General features: G+C 40.0%; 2 protein-coding genes across 7 annotated transcripts in view; one reads left to right on the top strand and one right to left on the bottom strand.

The window, feature by feature from the left end:
* Nucleotides 1-18,430, bottom strand: part of ANKRD45 (ankyrin repeat domain 45) — a 62,841-nt gene extending 44,411 nt beyond the window's left edge. The window contains exons 1-3 of one of the 3 annotated variants that reach the window (XM_074390025.1): nucleotides 18,378-18,430; nucleotides 16,460-16,569; nucleotides 7,680-7,782 (exon numbers count right to left, since the gene is read on the bottom strand). The gene's annotated coding sequence lies outside the window, so the exon portion shown is untranslated. Of the gene's footprint in view, nucleotides 1-7,679; nucleotides 7,783-16,459; nucleotides 16,570-18,193; nucleotides 18,356-18,377 lie in introns of those variants that run through there. The other 2 variants (XM_074390026.1, XM_039459990.2) reach the window with 2 other exon arrangements.
* A 41-nt stretch (nucleotides 18,431-18,471) lies between these two features.
* KLHL20 (kelch like family member 20) overlaps nucleotides 18,472-21,169 on the top strand; it is a 39,149-nt gene continuing 36,451 nt past the window's right edge. For 3 of the 4 annotated variants that reach the window (XM_003925353.4, XM_074390121.1, XM_074390119.1), the window contains exons 1-2: nucleotides 18,472-18,631; nucleotides 19,567-19,630. In XM_003925353.4, coding sequence (XP_003925402.1) covers nucleotides 19,608-19,630 — 23 coding nt within the window. In that variant the 5' untranslated portion in view covers nucleotides 18,472-18,631; nucleotides 19,567-19,607. Of the gene's footprint in view, nucleotides 18,632-19,085; nucleotides 19,218-19,566; nucleotides 19,631-21,169 lie in introns of all 4 variants that reach the window. The other variant, XM_074390120.1, reaches the window with a different exon arrangement.

Below are 21,169 nucleotides of genomic sequence, written 5' to 3'. Positions count from 1 at the left end.
AACCATGACTCAACTGTAAGATTGATTCCATGTCTTATATTTGAGATTGTTTAGTTCAACTCTTTCATTTTACACAATGAAAATGAAAACTTATAGTGGAAACTTAATTCTTCAGTGTCTGACATAGAACTCCTCACCCTTCCAACACAAACACACACACACAAACACAAACACAAACATACACACACATGACTTCTTTAAAGCACTCCTATCTCAGTTTCAGAGAATTCTAATAAAAGATATAGCTAACTTCCTACAACAGAAGACAAAGAAGCAAGATTCTTCTTTTTTCCCTCTCAGCGCAAGCCTGGGGGCAGGCACATTATTTAAGCTCAACCAACCAGGGGCTCCATCCCATGAGTCTGACTCTTTAACAAGGGACACAAGGAAATGAAGCTAGTTGAAGGGCATTCATCTAAGTACAGAAACAGTATGCCGATCAAACCTCCTGCTATGAGAACATGCTGTGGTTCTTGTGGTCTGAACCTCCACAGTTCCTTGGTTTCCTCATTTTCAGTCTCCTAATGATCACTAGTCGTCTTCCCCAAAATCTCAACTCCTTTTCTTTTGGAATAGAACCCTACCCTCTTTTCTTTTAACAAGTCTTTTTTTTTTTTTAACTAATCTTTATGGTGGAATAAGACTATTTTCCAGTCTCTCTTATAATATGGTGTGGCCACATGTCCAAATACTAAGCAATATGATGTAAGGAGATGTACAGATTACAAATTCCAGGAATATTTAATTCTTTCTCACTGGATTTCAAATATAATGGCTGCAGCTTGCAAGGATAATTTAGACCATGAGGTGGTTGTTCTCTTCAAATACATACATATTACTTTATTATCTTGTATAAATTATTGCTGTTATAATACATATTAGTTTATGACATTTCATTTTAATTTTATATGTAAGAGAGTAATTACATAATTATTGATTGGTAATAATGGACAATTTTATGCTGATACATTGCATATATGGCTATATTTGTACATATATATGTCTTTTTAAACAAAGCAATATTTCTTTTTACTACAGGTAACATATCACTGTTTTTGTCCCATTCTATTTTTTTAGGACTGGGTGCCACCTACTAAATTGACTACATGACCCACTAAATGGGATGCAACCCACAGTGTGTAAAAGCATAAGTCTCAAATAAGCGCTATGGAGACTATACCAGGAAATCAAGAAGGACTCTAACAGAAGTTAAACAGCTTGTGTTTATAGTTAATAGCTTGGGTGACATATGTCCCAATGTACACAGGACAGTTCCTGTTATATCTGTTTTGGTGGTATAATTTTTAATAGCATCTACTTTCACTCTCAAAAGTGTCCACTATTATTAGACAATAATTTTGACACTCTATTAATAGTAGTTGTGATCTTTTGGAACACTTCTTCTAAAGATATCCATATTCAAACCTTGGAGAATAGAGGCCAGATGTGTTTGGAATGCCTTTCACTGGCACAGCAGGGACCCAGCCATGAGACCTTGGAGATACTGAGAAAGTATTATTTTTGTTTCATAGGTATTCCTGCTATGAGACTAGCATAGTTTTACATCTCCTACATTTCAACTACCCAAATTCTATTTAGACCAAGCTATAAACCCACTTCCTTCCTAAAACTTTTCTTATTCCTTTCGAGTGTACACTGCCCTCTCAATATTCTGAACTCCAAAGGCCATTATGTATAGTCTATACAACACAACCTATCAAATATCATATTATTTTCTGATTGCTTCAAGTATCCAAGACATCTATCCAATTAGGTTGTAAACTTGCTGGGGGCAGGAATCAAGCTTTACATTTCTTTGTGTTACTTTCAGACTTACCACAATTCTTAACAAGTTGTATATATTCAGTAACTCTTAAAGTCAAGCTTGCAATTCCCAGTGCTTTCTTTTGTAGCCAAAAGCAATGGGTTTTAGAGTCAGAGAGACTTGGGTTCACAATCCAATTCTGCAATTTATTAGCCGCATAATACTGGGCAATTTACTTACTCTCTTGTAGGAATGACACTAGAGCCTAGTCTATGATCGTTCTAAGAGTTAAAATAAATTAGATGATGTACATGCCAAGCACATGGGGAACACTTAATAAATAGAGCTACCATCATCATTATTAGATGATCATCAATCCTCACACAAAATCAACCAACCACGAAGCAAGGAAAAGATGATACTACTACTATTTATTTTCTTCCGTTTAAAAAAAAAAAAAAAAAAAAAAAAAAACCCAAGGTCTTGCTATATGGCATAGGCTGGTCTAGAACTCCTGGATTCAAGCTATTCTCCTGTCCTGGATCCCAAGTAGCTGGGCTCACAATCCTCCTGCCTCTACCTCCCAACTAGCTAGGACTACAGGCCCATGACACCAGGCCCAGCTCTTCTTTTTTTCTTTTTTGAACATTCCATAGTTTATTCCTATGCAGGGTATGAATAAATAATTTTCTACCCTACTACCACGAGACACTTGATTACCAACACATTATTATTACACATCTAGAGATCAGTCTGATTCCAGATTAATCCAGAGATTTAGAGACAAACTAGATAAAATCTTGAACTATAATTTGGGCCAGAATACTCATAGCTATTCTTGCTATACCCTTGAATGGAGCTTAATTTCCAACATCAACCCAGAACCAACATAATGAGGACAGAGGTTCTCAAATTCTTTTATTTCAGGGCTCTTTACAGTCTTAAAAATTGAGAACCCCAAATAATTTTTGTTTATGTGGGTTATATCTACTAATATTTATATTAGAAATTAAAACTGAGGCTGGGTACAGTGGCTCACACCTGTAATCCCAGTATTTTGGAGGACTGAGGTGAGTGGATCATTTGAGTTCAGGAGTTCAAGACCAGCCTGGGCAACATGCTGAAATCCCATCTCGACAAAAAATACAAAAAAAAAAAAAAATTAGCTGAGCATGGTGGCACATGCCTGTGGTCCCAGCTACTTGGAAGGTTAAGGTGAGAGAACTGCCTGAGCCCAGGAGGCAGAGTCTGCAGTGAGCCATGATCATGCCACTGCACTCCAGCCTGGGTGAGCAAGACCCCATATCCAAAACAAAAAAACAAAAAAACCCAGAAATAAAGTATGTATTAATTCATTTTAAACACATTATGTGCTAACAAAAAGAGGAAAAAAAACATAGTTTACGAAAAATAACTAGGCCTGAATACAACAAAAGATTGAGTAAGGGAGAATTCACTCTCTCTGCCTGTTTTCAAGCTGGGCATCTGCCTTCAGGCGCGGGCTGGGACTAGAACTTATACTATCAGCTTTCCTGTTTCTCAGCCCCTCAGACTTGGATTGAAACTATACCAATGGCTCTCCTGGATCACCAGCTTGCTGAAGGCAGATCTTGAAATTTCTCAGCCTCCATAATCACATGAGCCAATTCCTTATAATAAATTATTCTATATTTATTCATATATACAGGTATCCCTCAGTATCCATGGGGGGATTGATTCTGGAACTCTCTACCCCCATAGATATCAAAATCCATGGATGCTCAACTGCCTTGTATAAAATGGTGTAGTATTTGCATAACTACACACATCATCCCATATATGTCAAATCTAGATTAGTTATAATACCAACTGCAATGTAAATAGCTGTTATACTGTATTGCTTAGGGAATAATGACAAGAAAAAAAGTCTATATATGTTAAGTACAGACACAACCCCCCATGTTTTTTCCAAATATTTTAGATCCAGGATTAGTTTAAATCCACAGATACAGAGGACTATATATATTATATTGATTCTGTTTCTCTGAAGAACTCTAATGTAATTAGCATTTTAATTTTTTTTTTTTTTTCAGACACAGTCTCACTCTGTCACTCAAGCTGAAGTACAGTGGTGCCATCACGGCTCACTACAGCCTGAGCTCCCAGACTCAAGCAATCCTCCCAACTCAGCTTTCTGAGTAGCTTGACTATAGATGCGTGCCATCACATCAGGCTAATTTTTTAATTTTTTTGTAGAGACAGCGGGGTCTAGCTATGTTGCCCACAGTGGTCTCAAACTCCTAACCTTTAGCAATCCTCCCACCTCAGGCTCCGAAAATGCTGAGGTTACAAGTGTGAGCCACCATGCCCAGCTACAATTTGCATTTTAGAAAACTCATATTGGTTATGTGTTAGCCAACAGCTTCCCAATACTTTTATGATAAGATCCAAGGTGACATTAATGACAGTAGGCTTTTAAAAATATTACAGCATGAAACATAAATGAACCAACATTTTGCTAATGACTGCTTTTCTCCTTTACAAAATCAGCTTCACTTCTCCGCCATTTTCCATTATCAAACATGGGTAAAAGATCCAAAGATAAGACAAATAGATTTTAATGTAACACAGTATGAAAATTTCATTGACATGGCTTCAAATCCCACATTGCAATTAGCCTTTAAGAAACTACCACTTGTAGGCCAGGCACAGTGACTCATGCCAGTGATCCCAGCACTTTGGGAGGCAAAGTGGGTGGATCACCTGAGGTCAGGAGTTTGAGACCAGCCTGGCCAATATGGTGAAACCCTGTCTCTACTAAAAATACAAAAATAAGCCAGGCATGGTGGCAGGCACCTATAATCCTAGCTATTCGGGAGACATAGACAGGAGAATCAATTAAATCTGAGCGGCAGAGGTTGCAGTGAGCTGATAGCACGTCACTGCACTTCAGCCTGGGCAACAGAGTAAGATTTTGCCTCAAAAAAAAAAAAAAAAAAAAAAAAAAAGGCCGGGCGCGGTGGCTCAAGCCTGTAATCCCAGCACTTTGGGTGGATCACAAGGTCGAGAGATCGAGACCAACCTGGTCAACATGGTGAAACCCCGTCTCTACTAAAAATACAAAAAATTAGCTGGGCATGGTGGCGCGTGCCTATAATCCCAGCTACTCAGGAGGCTGAGGCAGGAGAATTGCCTGAACCCAGAAGGTGGAGGTTGCGGTGAGCCAAGATCGCGCCATTGTACTCCAGCCTGGGTAACAAGAGCGAAACTCCGTCTCAAAAAAAAAAAAAGAAACTACCACTTGTAGAGTTCTGGTACAATCACAAAAATATGCACAATTATCTGAAAAAGCAATTAAAATACTCCTCCCTTTTCCAATTATATATCTATGTAAGGAGGAATTTTCTTTACATATTTCAAAACAACATATTGCAACAGACTGACTGTAGAAGCAGACATAAGAAACTGTCTCCCATTAAGCCAGAAATTAAAGACATTTGCAGAAATGTAAAACAATGTCACTTTCTCACTAATTCTTTTTAGAAAATAATTATTTTTATGAAAAATATATAATTTATGTCAACATGGGAGTTCGTTATTTTTTCTTTTCTTTTCTTTTTTTCTTTTTTTTTTTTTTTTGAGACGGAGTTTCGCTCTTGTTGCCCAGGCTGGAGTGCAATGGCGCGATCTCGGCTCACCGCAACCTCTGCCTCCTGGGTTCAGGCAATTCTCCTGCCTCAGCCTCCTGAGTAGCTGGGATTACAGGCACACACCACCATGCCCAGCTAATTTTTTGTATTTTTAGTAGAGACGGGGTTTCACCATGTTGACCAGGATGGTCTCGATCTCTTGACCTTGTGATCCACCTGCCTTGGCCTCCCAAAGTGCTGGGATTACAGGCTTGAGCCACCGCGCCCGGCCTGAGTTTGTTATTTTTTAAAGAATTAATAAACATTTTCAAAATCCTCAGTTTAATTTCTAATTCTTACAACTATATTGATAGATACAACTCACACAAAGGCAAGCTGTTCAGGATCATTTTTTAGGAGTGAAATGGAGTCCTGAGACAACAAAGTTTGAGGGCACTGCCTTAGGATATCCATGAGACCTAGAAACAGGGAAGGCTTGCTGGGGGCTTGTCCCTACTACTCGCCTTCTACTACCACAGAAGCAGAAGAAACTTGGAGACTATATCCCTCTTGATTCAGAAATTCAAGATGCAAAACACAACTTTAAAAAGAGGGGGAAGCGATGGAGGTGGAGAGACAAGGGGCTTGAAAGAAAACAGCAGGGAAGGGCCAGGCACACCTAGTAATTATATAAATGTTCACGTGCATCACACAGTGAAGATAGGGAATCATACAGTGAAGACAGTTGCTATAGCAGGGAAAGGAGGCTTTGCAGGGAGGGACAGCTGTAGAGCATATCACTCCAGTCAGGGCTGAAGGGAAGTCACAGCAGGAACTCTGTGCAACTGAGTGAGCTGGGAGCTCTACTGAGTCCTGATCAAACCAGGAAAAACCTGTTCACAAGGTATATAAACCAAAGGTTAGAACCAAAAGCACCTGGTATACCAGAACATCACCCCACAGCCAAGGGAAAGCAAAGGGACCCTGACTCATCCCCATAACTGATTCCATGAGCCATCCACATGCATCCACATAGCCAGGGCACCATCTCAAGGAAAGAATCCAAGAGGATACCTGAGAACCGAAACATTTGTATTTAAGAGAAACACTAGCCAAAGAAATCAATTCTAGATCAAGCTAAACTTTAAAATCAATTGGGCATTTAGATTCTTTCCTAATAACCAGTAAATGAATGCTCATGAAAGGAACTAGGTCAGTCACATACAAAAATAAATTACATTTTCTTTTCCCACAAAAGTAGTAACATACATCAAAATTATAACCCTGCTACATATAACTAAAGTTTCACAGAGAATATGAGCATGGAAGGGAAGAGGGAACTATGGAAGGGCTGGAACTATGAAGGCAGAATGGCATTGCCTTAGCCTTGATTCTGTTACTAATTGACTTTTCTGAAATGAGGACAGCACCTGGTCTGCCTTACTAAATAAGTGTAGAAAAATAAATCTATAAACTTTTCTTTTTAACTATAGAATGCGAATGCTTTTGAGGCACAATAGAAAATCACATAGATCACAGCCCCTATCCCATAGGCTCTCACAGTTTAGTAAGGAAGACACAAGTAAATCAGCAATGACAGGGCGAGAGCAAGGATACAATGGAGGCAGGCAAAGAGTGCTTTGAGAGTAAAGACAGTGGACATCTACTTTCAATTCCGGGAGGCGGTCTCAGAAAGGTTTCCAAGAAAAGGTGAAACCTCCATATTGAAAAGTAGGAGTCTTAAATGAGAGAAAAAAGGACAGTCCAGGTAACGGGAAGAGCATAAACAAAGGGCAAGGAGGCAGGCGAAGCAGCCTGAAGTTGTGATAGAGGAGTAGATCCTTACGTGCCTTTTAAGCCATCTGATTTTTTTCTTTAAAAAAAAAAAAAATGTAGTCCTTTAAGGATTTCTAAATCCCAGCTCAAAGAGAAAGACCCCAAGGGCAGCCCTGGGCACACAGGGTTAAACAAAGGAAAGGCCTGAGAAACAGGATGCAGAAAGTGGCAGCGCCGCCAGGTGATTCATGAGGTCCCTCGAGAGGGCAACGGACACTTCAGGACACCAGAGTTTGCTCTTCGGACTGAATTCCCTGGGGACCTTCTGCCATCCCTCGCGGCCGCCCGCGGGGTAGGGGACCGGTGCACAAAGCTCTGGCTGGACAGAAGCAGAGTCTGAGGACGCTGTGATTGAAGCCCACTCTCCTCCAGCCCTGCCCGAGCAGCCTGGAGGGAAGATGCCCGTCTACCCCCTCGCACCCCTACCCGAGTGCCCACCCCAGTCCAAGGCGCCAGGACCCTAGACTCACCACACCCGGGTCCCAGCCTCCGCAGCTACCATGGCAACGGCGCACCGCGCGCGAGGCAGCGCCTCCCCCTGCGCCGCGGTTCCGGCAGCGCGCGAAGGTTGTTCTTGGTGGCAAAGGCGCGGGAAGAGAGAAGGGAAAAACAGCCAGGAATTAATCTAGATCATTTCAGTCTCTGGGTGGCGTGTCGGTTTTTTCTTTGTTTCGTAAATTTTCTGTAATGCGGTCTGTATTTGTTGTACAGTTTAAAAATAAGTTGTGCATATGGGCTGTTGGCTTGTTTTGTCTTTGACGTTTAAACGAAAGAATTTTTTGGAAATACGAGGTTGCATTCTAAAAACTACAAAAGATTGTATTAATAACCCCTTACTTAATGTTCTAGTTATTGAATATATTTCTCCCATGGTTTATGGTCATTGTCACCGACAAGAAGCGTTTCAGGCGACCTCCTCACAAGTGCCAACTACTATAGGAGCAGAAGCAGCTTGGAGACTATATCCCTTTTGATTCAGAAATTCAAGATGCAAAACACAATTTTAAAAGGGGGGAAGCGATGGAGTTGGAAGTACAAGGGGTTGGAAAGAAACCAGCAGAGCAGGGCCAGGCATACCTAGTAATTATATAAATGTTCATATGCATCACACAGTGAAGACAAGAAATTTTTTGTGCTGAAGGCAAGTGAAAGGAAAATATTCATTTCTTTACTGTTTCTACCAGCAATCCATTAAGGAGTAGGTAAATGATTTAGAGGGCTCTCAACATTTGTGCTGAAGTTTGAATAGCCTAGTTTTGAAATGAGTATTTGACCTAAGGCCCAAGCAAAACTTCTCCATTGTTACAGTAGGTAGCTAGCCCAGGCATGAGCAGAGCAGGCTCCCCTCTCCCCCACCAGGAATGTCAGGCAACCATCAGGTGATAAACAGTTGTTAACTGTCTCTCTAAAGTAATAATTGGTTGCAGCCAGTGCCACGAAGAGGCACGCTCCCAATAGATAGAAAACACCTGAAACTGGTTAGCAGCTGCTTCCCCCTCAGATCTCGGGAGTTACGTGATGTGAGAAACACACTCACCTGTCCAAACCCAAAGAATGGACCTAGAGGCATGAAGGACAGCAAAAGTGAGACTTTTTAATAATGGTCTTGGGAGATCAGGTGTCTGATGAGCAGGCACACCCAGTGCAGTTTCAACAAGCAGTTTGTCACCTAGTGTGCCAGTCTCTGCCCTGGTTCCTTATAGGCTGAGTACTATGGAGTTACAATCTTCCTCAATGTTGCCTAAGTTTTATTATCCCCTTTTAAGGTTACATCTTGTCCCCTTTCCCACTTTAAGTTTTGATTTCCCAATGGCGAAACTTTCTTTCCATTTATCAATTAGCCACCCCACTCCCTCCCTTTTTTCTCCCTCCCCTCTGACTTCTGTGAGTCTTATCACTCTTCCCAGAAGTCTGTAGTGTGCGGCTTGTCTCGTCTGTAAGGGAGCTGCCCGAATTTGCCCCCCTTTTCTTTTTTAAAATCTTTTGGACAAAGCATATTAAAAGAAAATGAGTCTCTGGTTTCAGGTTTTGTCTGATCTCTCATGGCTAGGATGGTTTATTCCTAGATGGGTAAAACCCAAGTTATTAGGAAAGTTCATTTTTAGAAGGCTGTGGAGTCTTATGTCCTACGAAGAGAAAATGGGCAGGGAGGAAGAAAAGCAACAACAAACAAAAGACCAATCCTGGAAAATCAATATAGGCCATGTTGCTGTGAAGTCCATATATTAGTAGGCAAGTAAGAAACTGGCTTATGTATGTAAATAGGTTGCTATTATTTTCCTCTGAAGTTTAAGTTGGTTAGCTTCAGTTTGCAGGGCTTTACAAAGGTATAGCTTAGTTTTCAGTGACTTTAAATTAGGAAAAATGGGGAAAAAAGAAGGAAAAATATTGAAAACATTATTTTGCAGGCTTGTAGCCAAGAAAAATTAGAATTCAGGCCGGGCACAGTGGCTCATGTCTGTAATCCCAGCACTTTGGGAAGCCAAAGCATGTGGATCACCTTTAGCAGGGCTTTGTGTCCATTTTTGACCCAGGAGTCAAAGCCCTGTAACTTAATGTTACAAGTACTTTAAAAGCACATACAGAAAGATACACAGATGTAATAACCTTAATTCTTTTTTTAAAAAGGCCTGGCACGGTGGCTCACGCCTGTAATCCCAGCACTTTTAGAGGCTGAGGAGGGCAGATCACGAGGTCAAGAGATGGAGACCATCCTGGCCAACACAGTGAAACTCCGTCTCTACTAAAAGTACAAAAAATTAGCTGGGCGTGGTGGTGCGTGCCTGTAGTCCCAACTACTCGGGAGGCTGAAGCAGGAGAATTTCTTGAAACCAGAAAACAGGAGTTGCAGTGAGCCGGGATAGCACCACTGCATGCCAGCCTGACAATACAGCGAGACTCTGTCTAAAAAAAAAAAAAATTAGTAGCAGTTTTTTTCCTAAGCAAACCAAAACTTAATAACAATGGCACAGGAATTTTTTTATTAAACATAAAATCTACTAAGCCAGTTACCAAAAGGCAAAAGAAGAGACCTTCTGCAGTGTACAGAATATTATGCTGGCATCAGCAGTGAAAGTTTTAACAATTGCACTTTAATTGTCCCAAAGACTATCTTTCTACCGCAAGTGTTGATATTCTCATCGCTAACCTGGAAGCAACTGATCCCACACCAAATTCCCATTATTGTGACTGCTTTCTTGAACCACTCCTGACACCAATTGTTGCAGTTGGACTCCTCAGAAAGCATAGTCTGAGAAGTTTAGTATGCAGGAAATTTATTAAAGAGTGTTTAATTTTATTAAAATAAAAATAATATTAAGTAATACAATTTTATTTAAATAAAAATAGAGGGCCAGGTGTGGGGCTCACACCTGTTAATTCCAGTACTTTGGGAGCCTAAGCGGGTGGATCACTTGAGCTCACAAATTCGAAACCAGCCTGGGAAACTTGGTAAAACTGTCTCTACAGAAAAAAAAAAAAAATACAAAAATTGGGCAGGTGTGGTGGCATGACCTGTATTCCCAGCTATTTGTGGGGCAAAAGCAGGAGACTCAGTTGACCCCAGGAGATTGAGGTTGCAGTGAGCCATGTTTGCACCACTGCACTTTAGCCTAGGTGACAAAGTGAGATAGAAAGAAGGAAAGAAGGAAGGAAGGAAGGAAGGAAGGAAGGAAGGAGAAAGAAAGATTTTGCTTAAGCGATTTTTTTTAATCATGAAGAACATTTAATAAATAAAAATATAAAGCTCAAAGTTTACAAAATCTGGCTGCCACCCCTAACCTTTCTACCCTCATCTCTCCTTTTCCCTATAGAAAACTATTTTTATTAACTCTCCATTTATTGTTCAATTTATTTATAAATGTATATATGTAAAATTTTAAACTACAAATAAATATACACTTATATACACTCACATTGTATTTCTGCCTCTTTCTTAATCAAAATTAGCATGCTATAAACACTACAATATGCCTGAAGAGTATGCCATTAAGAGATCTTCCTTGTTCCTTTTTTCTTTTTGTTTTTTGAGATCAAGTCTTGGTCATCCAGGCTGGAGCACAGTGGAGCAATCTCAGCTCACTGCAGGTTCAAGTAATTCTCATGCCTCAGCCTCCTGAGTAGCTTGGATTACAGGCACCTGCCACCACGCACAGCTAATTTTTGTGTTTTTAATAGAGATAGGGGTTTCACAATGTTGGCCAGGCTGGTCTCAAACTCCTGACCTCAGGTGATCTGCTCATCTTGGCCTCCCAAAGTGCTGGGATTACATGAACCACCATGCCCAACCTCTCCACTTTAAAGAAATTCACCCATATTTTATTATATTATTTTCACACTTTCATTATTACTTTAAGATTTCAAATACATTTGATTGGTGTGGGGTATAAAGAACCAGACTTCTTACTCCAACTTGTAGCAAATACAAAGGACCATCCCAGGCTCAGTAGGGTCTTCAGAGGACTTTGTTGAGACTGCAGTGAAGTCTAACTGATTATATAAAGAAATCCAATTTCATATGTTTCCATGGTTGTATCAGCATCATTTATTAAACAGTCCCTATTGCCCCGCTGATCTGAGATCACATATTAAATTTCCATATGTTCTAAGGTCTATTTCTGGATTTCTTACCCTGCTGCATTTATCTGTTTATATGCCCAAACCCCAGTTTTAATTATAGAGGTTTTAGAACATATTTTAAGGATGTCTCTTAGGGTTAACCCTCCTCTCAGCTGTTTCTATTTTTAGTGTATTTCCGGTTATTCTCATTTGTCTTTTCTTCCATATTAACTTTATAATCAACGTATCCAGTTCTGTAAAACCTCTGATGTTGATTTTACTTGGTGCTATGGTTTGACTAATGGATGGTATCCTCTACAAATTTCATGTTGAAATGTATTCCTAAATGTGACATTAATACGTATGGCTTTGGGGAGGTAATTAAGTCATGAAGGCTCCACCCTCACAAATGCGATTAGCTCCCTTATGGCTCAGGTTTGAAGGAACATTCTCTTACTTTTCTGCCATGTGTGGAAACAGCATTCATCTCCTCCACAGGAGGCAGCAGCAGGACAACATCTTGGAAGCACAGAGCAGCCTTTGTCAGACACTGACAAAGCTAGTGCCTTGATCTGGGGCCTCCCAGCCTCCAGAACTATAGGAAAATAAATTCTGTACTTGGTAAATTACCTATTCTAAGGTATTTTGCTATAGAAGCACAAACAAACAAAGACACTGGATTGCATTAAATTTATATATTATGGGGTACTGTTATCTTTATGAAACTGAGTCAACTTATCCAATAACATGGAATGACTTTCTATCTGCTCAAATCTACTTTTGCTTATTTCAGGAATGTTTTATAGTTTTCCCCCTATAGGTTTCATATAACTAATAACGCTCGACTGAGATATTGTAAAGGATTTAGATTCCATCTAATAGATGAGAAAACTGAGAACCACAATGACCAAGTGATGGCTTGAGATCACAGGGTTAGCACTGGGACCCTGGTCTTCTGGGTCCCATCATAGTGCTCTCTGCTGTACCACCATGTAACACCTAGAATTCTGTAGCAGCATCAAGAAAACTAGGAAAATTCTTGGTCATTGTCTTATTTGTGCTCATTCTTCTTGCTCTATTCCTGAACTTTCCAAAATGCTTTCCAATTTCACCAACTTTGTGTCATGCCACTCTCCCCAGTGCACCCTGACCAACCTGTCCTTGCCTCTCTGGGTTTAGTGTCTTTCCCTGGAACATTCCTCCTTCCCTTCCAATTCATGAGGTTTTATTCAGGCTGTCCACAGTTTTATCTAGAGGCTCAATGGGAGAAGATTCACTCCCAAGCTCACTCACGTTGCTAATGGCAGGATTCAGCTCTTTGTGGGCTCTTGGACTGAGACCTTCAGTTCCTTGCTGATGGCCAGAAGCCTCTCAGTTCCTTGACCAAAGCTCACCACAGGGCAGTTGACTTCCCTCAAAGAAAGCCAGGGAGAGATGACATCTGAGACAGAAACCACAGTCCTTTTGTAACCTAATCTTAGAAATACCATTCCATCACTTTTGCCATATGCCATTTGTTAGTCACTAGGTTCAGCTCACACTCAAAGGAGGGGATTACATGAGGGCATGAACACCAAGAGGCAGAGAAGATTTCAGGCCACCTTAAAGGCTGCACACCACACTTTTTGTTACACTCTAGACCATCTGTGGGCACCCTACTAGATGTTTTCTTTCCTTTTTTCTTTTTTTTTCCTTTCAGACAGGCTCTCACTCTGTTGCCCAGACTGAAGTGTAATGGCACAATCACAGCCACTGCAGCTTCAAACTCCGGGCTCAAGAGATCCTCCCATCTCAGCCTCCCAAGTAGCTGGGACTACAGGTGTGTGACACCATGCTCAGCTAATTTTTAATTTTTTTGTAGAGACAAAGTCTCCCTATGTTGCCCAAGCTGGTTTTAAATTACTGGGCTCAAGCAATCCTTCTTCCTCAGTCTCCCAAAGAGCTGAGATTACAGGCATAAGCCACTCTACTAGATGTTTTCTTAGCACCCAGTAGATCACTTTCAATTACCCCAATTGTAATTGAACAACTAATTGTGTAATTCATGGTTCAATTTTATACTGTCTCCTCAAGAATAAAAATTCACTGAGTGTGGTGGCTCATGTCTCTAATCCCAGCACTTTGAGAGGCCAAGGTAAGAGGATCACTTGAGCCCAAGAGTTCAAGACCAGCCTGGGCTACACGGTGAGACCTCATCTCTACAAAAAAAAAAAAAAAAAAAAAAAAAAAAAAAAAAAAAAAATAGCTGGGCATGGTAGAACATGCCTGTGGTCACAGTGTTTGACCTTTTGACTTAGTGTTTTATTTGCTGGCATACTTCTGGGGTCTTGCATTCCTTCTCCCCTGATTCTTCCCTTGGGGTGGGTTGTGAGCACGTGCAATTGCCTGCTAGTGCTTGGGAGGGAAGCATGCAGAGTGGTTTTACTGGAGTTGTACACATGCTCACTTGAGGCATTCTTCCCATTCTGGTGGAATGTCCCTGGAAGGTTATACCAGTTAAACACTGCCATTTTGCCCTTTAATGCACATGCTGGACCCCACTCACTCCATTCCTGAGATCTTATTGAGAAGCTGCCACCAGTTTAAGGTGTTTTATCTATTGGAAAACTGCCTTTCCCTAGTGTTTGTTGCAACCAATTATTATATTAGAGAGAGAGCATGACAACTGTCTGACCATCACCCGATGGTTGCCTGACATTCCTGGTAAGGTGCAGGGGAAGCCCTCTCCTGCCTCACGCATGCCTGGCTAGGTACCTACTGTAGCAAGGTGAGAGGATCACTTGAGCCCAGGAGGTGAAGGCAACAGTGAGCTGTGATTGTGCTACTGCACTCCAGCCTGGGTAACAGATTGAGACCCTGCTTCAAAAAAAGAAAAAAAAAAAAAAGTAATTTCCACAAACAATGGGCCTGTGGTCTTGCCTACCACTAAACCTTAGGTCCAACCACTGTATTTTATACATGGAAAACAAGATATAATTTTTGATTGAACTATAAGTTAAGCTCAGCAACCCCTGAAGAATTATTTGGCTGTTGTCACTACCTCACACCTGTGAACCCCGAAAATCTAAGATAGGTCTCAGTTAATTTAGAAAGTTTATTTTGCCAAGGTTGAGGACACACACTGTGACACAGCCTCAGGAGGTCCTGATGGCATATGCCCAAGGTGGTCAGAGCACAGTTTGGGTTTACACATTTTAGGGAGATATGAGATATCAATCAACATATATGTAAGATGAACATTGGTTCGGTCTGGAAAGGTGGGACAACTTGAAGCAGGGAGGGGGTTTCCAGGTCATAGGTAGATAAGAGACAAATTGTTGCATTATTTTAAGTTTCTGATTGGTCTCTCCACAGGAGGCAATCAGATATACATTGATCTCAATGAGTAGAGAGGGGTGACTTTGAAAAGAATGGGAGGCAGGTTTGCCCTAAGCAGTTCCCAGCTTGACTTTTCCCTTTAGCTTAGTGACTTGGGGGCCCAAGATATTTTCCTTTCACATACCCAGTCTAGGTAAAATCTATTTTATGTGTCTTTTCAACAATAAATTCAGGCTCCCAAAGGGCAAAGTCTTACTCAGGTGACAGAAAAACTGTAATTACTGCAAATGCCAAGTTTACCACATACACATTTCTTTTTTTTTTTTTTTTAAGAGATTTATTAAAAACATTTAGTGACTGCAGAAACCTCCAATTTTCTCTAGGTCTTGACATAAATAAAAAGGATTGATTCACACTGAACTTCACGTTTAAAAGAAACAGAGTAGCAGAAGCACAGACCAGATTGCAGTGGGCTGGGGAGTGAATCACAGAATTACAAAAATAGGAGGGACTGCTCTTATCCTCCACAGGAGTTTTAAAATCAGTATTTGGTTAGCAGCATTTTTAGTAACATTTTTATACCATATAGTAACATTTTCATACCTATACTATGAATTATAAATATAGTATAATTCATATTACGGAAGAAAGTAAAAGTCACTGTCAAGATACCTTTTACAAAAAAGCAATTCATAAAAGGGAAATCTGAATGCCACTTTCACGTATGAAAAATATTTGAACAGTAATGAGAGAAATAAACATCTAAACCAAAATGAATTATCATTTTATACCCATCCAATTGGCAAAAACAAATTTAAAGTTGGAAAACACCAACTGTGATGATAAATAGACCAACAAAACCCCTCAAACACTTGTAATAGAGAGATAACACAGCACTGTAGCTGAAAGCACAGACTCTAGAGCCATTGTGTATGGTTTCAAGTTCTTGCTCTATTTCATAACTAGCTATGTGACTTTGGGCAACTTACGTTAACATCTTGGTGCCATCTGTGAAATTGGAATGATGATAATAGATCCTACCTTGAGAGGACTAATGTATTGATGACTTAATATAACATGCTACGTATTTGCTCGTATATTATTATTGAAATAGAATAATGACTTTAGAGAGCAATTTGTCTAGTGCTAATACAGTTGAAGCTATGCATAGCATACAACCCAGCAATTTTACTTCTAGGTACATACCCCAAAGAAACACTTACATATGTACATTTTTTTTAAATCTATGGTATATTCATATAATGGAATACTAATTAGCAGTGAAAATAAATAAAGTAGTGCAGTAGTTCTCAAACTTTAACATGCACTATAATCATCTGAAGAAATTGTTAGAACACAAATTACTGGGTCCTACCTTCAGTTTTCAATTCAATAGGTCTGTAATGGGGCTCAAGGGTTGGCATTTCCCAAACGATGCTGATACCGCTGTTCCAGGACCACACTTTGAGAATCACAGAATTGGACCTGCATTGATCAACATGGACAAATGTTACAAACAGAATGCTGAGTGGAAAATGCAAGTTGCAAAAGAATACATATGCTTTGATGCCACTTATGTAAAGTTTTTAATATGAAAAATAATTTTACTACATGTGTATATATATCACTTATACACATGCAGTAAAAATTTTGAATAAGATTACAAAGCTAGTCGGTTATTGGTCTAGGATGTGTACCTATGTGTATCTGTGAAATCAGCTTTGCAAACTGAAACCGCCTTTGCAAAAATTCTATCAGTGAAAAAATTATGGCAGTGGGGGAGATCTGATCTGGCCAAACCCCATCTTGTCTTTAGCTTTCAGTCTGCCCTTAATTATTCCTGGGCTTAAGCCAAGATAACTTTGAGAGACATTTAGTTTAATGGTTTAATAATTATAGTTCTTCCCCAAAACTCAACTGCCTTTGTAAAGCTACTGAGAAACTACCAGACAAGGGGGATAAATGAGCCTGAATTCTGTTAAGGTGTAGACATAAATGATTGCCAGTCATTATTCCAGAAGTCACAAGATAAGCAACTTCTCCCAATTACTCCTGCAGATAACAACACTATTGTAGATTCTAAGATTGGCCTTTTGAGGTATCTTTTTAAGTTTCTTGTATGTTTAACTACCCCGATGGCTCCACCTGGACCCACCAACTGTTCCCGTGGCTCCACCCAGAAACAACTCAGTAGGCAGGAGGACCATCTCCTATACCCGCAATCAGTCAGCAGCAAGCACCCATTGCCTAGCCACCCCTACCTCTTTCCCCAAACTACCTTTGAAAAAAACCCTAGCCCCCAAATGTTCCAGGAAGCCAATCTGAATACTAATAAAACTGATATTCGTAATAATAAAACGTCTTCCATTTTTCTACTCAGTGTTGTGTAAAACTCTTTCTCTATCGCAATTCCTATACCTGGAAAAATCAGCTGTATCCGGGAAGCAGGCAAGAATAATCTATCGGGCCATTACATCTGGATATAAAGGCCATGCGTTTTCCACTACAAACTAATTAACAAGAGGTATCCTTTCCCCTCAGAAACAACTGGACAAACCTCTATGTAAAGAACAGTTAAATAAAATCTGGTTATTACTTAGCCTAGTATACTTATCAGGAAATCAGCAACAGTCTTTCTCTGACGTTCCTGAAATTGTAATCCCCACCTTACACTTCTATCACTTGTTTTCTAAACATTAACTATACAGTAAAAATCAAGTGGCTGTGTGCTATGGGAAAATCTGGAGGAAAAGATAACTTGAAAAATACACTTTTTTGACTCTGCTTGCTACTGAAAAAAAATTTTTTTAAAGAAAATATACTCTTCCCTCCCTAAAGTGAATCCACAGAAGATGTGTTTGGTGAAGTGTCTGGTGCTGAATACAAAGTAGAAAGGGCAAACTGACACAGCCTTAGAGCCTGGATAAAACCCTGGTGTCTTGAAAGCTCAATTGTGGGAAATCTGGAGGGTCAGGTTTATCTCTGATCTGTCTATGTATCTTCTGCACCTTGCACATAGTAGGGGCCTGACAGATAAATTATGCCAACCCATGTGTGCATGCAATAATCCAATCCACAATTAGGAACATTGTGCCAAAAGGAGACCCACCGACTACAAAGAAAAAATTCCTAGCTTTCTGTGACTACTCCAGTCTTTCTACCGCCTTCGCTGACGAAAACAAAGAAGAGGGGGCTTCAGTATTCAAATGCTGCCAGTTCCTCAGTGAACTCAAAAAATGGTTACTCTCGAAATACAAGGAACCCCCGTGAGGATAAACAACCTGTGAGGTTACCTGAATTCCCCAGCACAGAGCCCGACTACTTCCGGAGCCGTACCGGAACCCCTTGGCGGACTATGTGGGTTCCTGCGGGAACGATTTAGGAATAGGACTACTTCCTGCTTCTGGACATGGGCGGGTGAAGGGAAAGGAAATAGCTTTAAGAGCGGCATTTTGCCTGCGCTAACAGCAGTAGAAGAGGAGGCAGAGAGGAGTGGAGGGCGGAGTAGACAGTGGAGGCTGCGGCAGAGAACAAAGTGTCAAAGCCGGTAAGTGAGCCAGCCGCCTTAGAGCGAGGAACAGCGCGCAGCGCTCCAGGGCTCGCTTTGCAAATATGTGGTCCCAAGTTGCTGAGCTGCCCCATGGGGTCAGGGCCGTGCTTCGTCGGTCGCTTGTCAGACGGCTCCGGGAAGAGGCTGTTGGGGCGCCGGGGCCGGGCCTCGCGGAGCTCCGGAGTGCGCTCTCTCGGGCTGACAGCCTGTCTCGTAGCCAGAGGAGGCCCTGGGCAGTGTCCTGCCTGGTAGTGCTGGGGTTCCGCTCCCTGGACAGCTTCTCCAGACAGTGTTTGGAATTCAGGGAAGGAAGAAAGTAGTGTGCGCCCCCATTTAGCCCTTGGAACCTGGCGAAATCTGCTACGTGGGTAGTGAACATTGTTTCGGGGACTGAAGGAAATGCTTATAAGTAGTGTTAGTCTGGAGCCATACTTTCCCTGCCCTGTTCAAGCTCCCTGGGCTGTTGGAATCGGAGTTGTTTGTAAAGGCGAATGCTGACGCCTCCTTTTCCTGTCACTGCCGGACAAGTTAACAACCTTCAGATCCGTTGTTAAAGCAGCGTGTTCCATATGTGATCTATCAGGTTAGTACTGCTGTGGGTATCTGGTGATTGCTCTGTAAATTTACTTGATGGCGAGATCACAGTTAAATATGTCCAAGCACTTTTTGAAGAGAAGCAAGACTGATCTAACAGTCGGGACTATTTAGCATACTTTCCCTTACCTTTACATTAATCGTTTTAGCATGCACAGTAAGGATAGTAATCCTAAATTTATTATTTTAAGTTACTGTGCAATCTGCAAAAGGCCTGTGGTATAATAAGATAGGAAACTTTTGATAACTGACGAAATGAGTGAAATGATTCTATAAAGATTGTTGCTGTAAAGATCAGAAATCACTTTTATTAATTTCCTGCTTTTCTGTTGTCTTAGGTTTGGCTTTAAAGTGTGGTGAAGGGTACTTTTCATGGTGCATGGAAGGAAAGCCAATGCGCAGGTAGGCATTTAGGAAGAAAATCTTTGGTTTCACTCATTAAAATTCATCATGTAATAATTTAAATTTTTAAAAAAGAGTTTCAATTGTAATAAATTCTGCTCGCAACTAATGAGTCTTGTTCTAAAATAAATCAAAAGTAATATTAAGAATTAATAGCTTTTTAATAGAGTAAAATATAGAAGTTAAATTTCTGAAAAGTGCTGTGGATTGTATACACTGTTAAACACTTAATTTTCCTTTTTTCAAGGTCTTTTTTTACAGTAAATCATTAAGTTCACTATGATACTATGTGAATTTATTATAATCTTCAGTCCCCTATAAAATGTAGAGAATTCTGTTGCCATATAAGAATCATAATTATTTATAATACAGTGTACTGCATGCCTAATTATGGTTTTGGTTATTTCCTTAATGTTCAATAATAATAAAGCCTACTCATATTTGTTCTGTTAATTAAAATAGCTGCATTGCAGGGGAGATTGTATAAGAACTAAAAAAGGTATTAGACATAATTTAGTCCATAGAAAAATAGAAACAATGTCTGGGAATATATAGACAATTAAATAGGCCCTTCCAACCCTGGAATTTAATAATGCCCTTTCTCAATATGTTCTATCAAATGAGACTAGACTCTTTATTGATACAAGATCAGCCCAGTTCTTTTTTTGTTGTTTTTAAATTTGTTTTCTATTTATTGAACTCTATTTAATCATTTCTTATTTAACAACTTTTGCAGTTCTTTTAAGAGAAGAAACATTTTATAATGGGAATATGACTTATAACTCAGAAATTGGAGCAAGAATCAGAATGTATATCTTTTTCCAAATCTGTTATTTATCAGTTGACATTGAACCGTTCATCTTCTCTGTACCCCAGTTTACCTCTTTAGTGTATCTTGACCAGGATATTGGAGATGAATGAACATTTGCAAATGCTTTAAGATCTCTAGATGAAAAGATGTTATCAAGATGAAAAATACATTATCTTGTTGATGTTTTACTCTATAATAGGAATATTTTACCACAATGTACATGAAAAAATTAACAACATATATTAAATGCTTCATCAATTCAATTCTAATATTATTGCAAAAGATGAGATTGTGTCTCCAGCTACCATAAAATGTCATCTCTTATGTAATTGCTAAAATAAGAGCTTATTATTTTTTAAAAGAATGGCAGTGTGGGAATGTTTTTGGTTTATCAGTAGTTTCTATATAAAATATTTGCTTAATCATTCATACCTGCTCTTTTTTTCTTCCTTTATTACATAATACTGTCAGCTATTCAAAATCATATTGGATAATTCTAATGCTGTTAATTGTTAAGTTACAGCTCTTTCTTCATCACCATCAGTTGGCCAGAGCCTAGCCTACTCACATTGGTCTCTGATCTTTCACCTGCTTCCTACATTCAATTGTGGTCATACCTTTCTATCCTTTTCTTACTGGGCTGTCATTTTTGCTGATGCAACCCAGAAGGCAGTCTCTGTAATATTGGGTTTATACTCAGCTGCTACTAAAGAAGCTTTGAGTGAGAA

The sequence above is a fragment of the Saimiri boliviensis genome, chromosome 19 (genome assembly GCF_048565385.1).
Source record: "Saimiri boliviensis isolate mSaiBol1 chromosome 19, mSaiBol1.pri, whole genome shotgun sequence".
Taxonomy (NCBI): domain Eukaryota; kingdom Metazoa; phylum Chordata; class Mammalia; order Primates; family Cebidae; genus Saimiri; species Saimiri boliviensis.
Note: the sequence above shows the minus strand (reverse complement) of the source record. Positions and strands in the feature narration are given on the sequence as shown.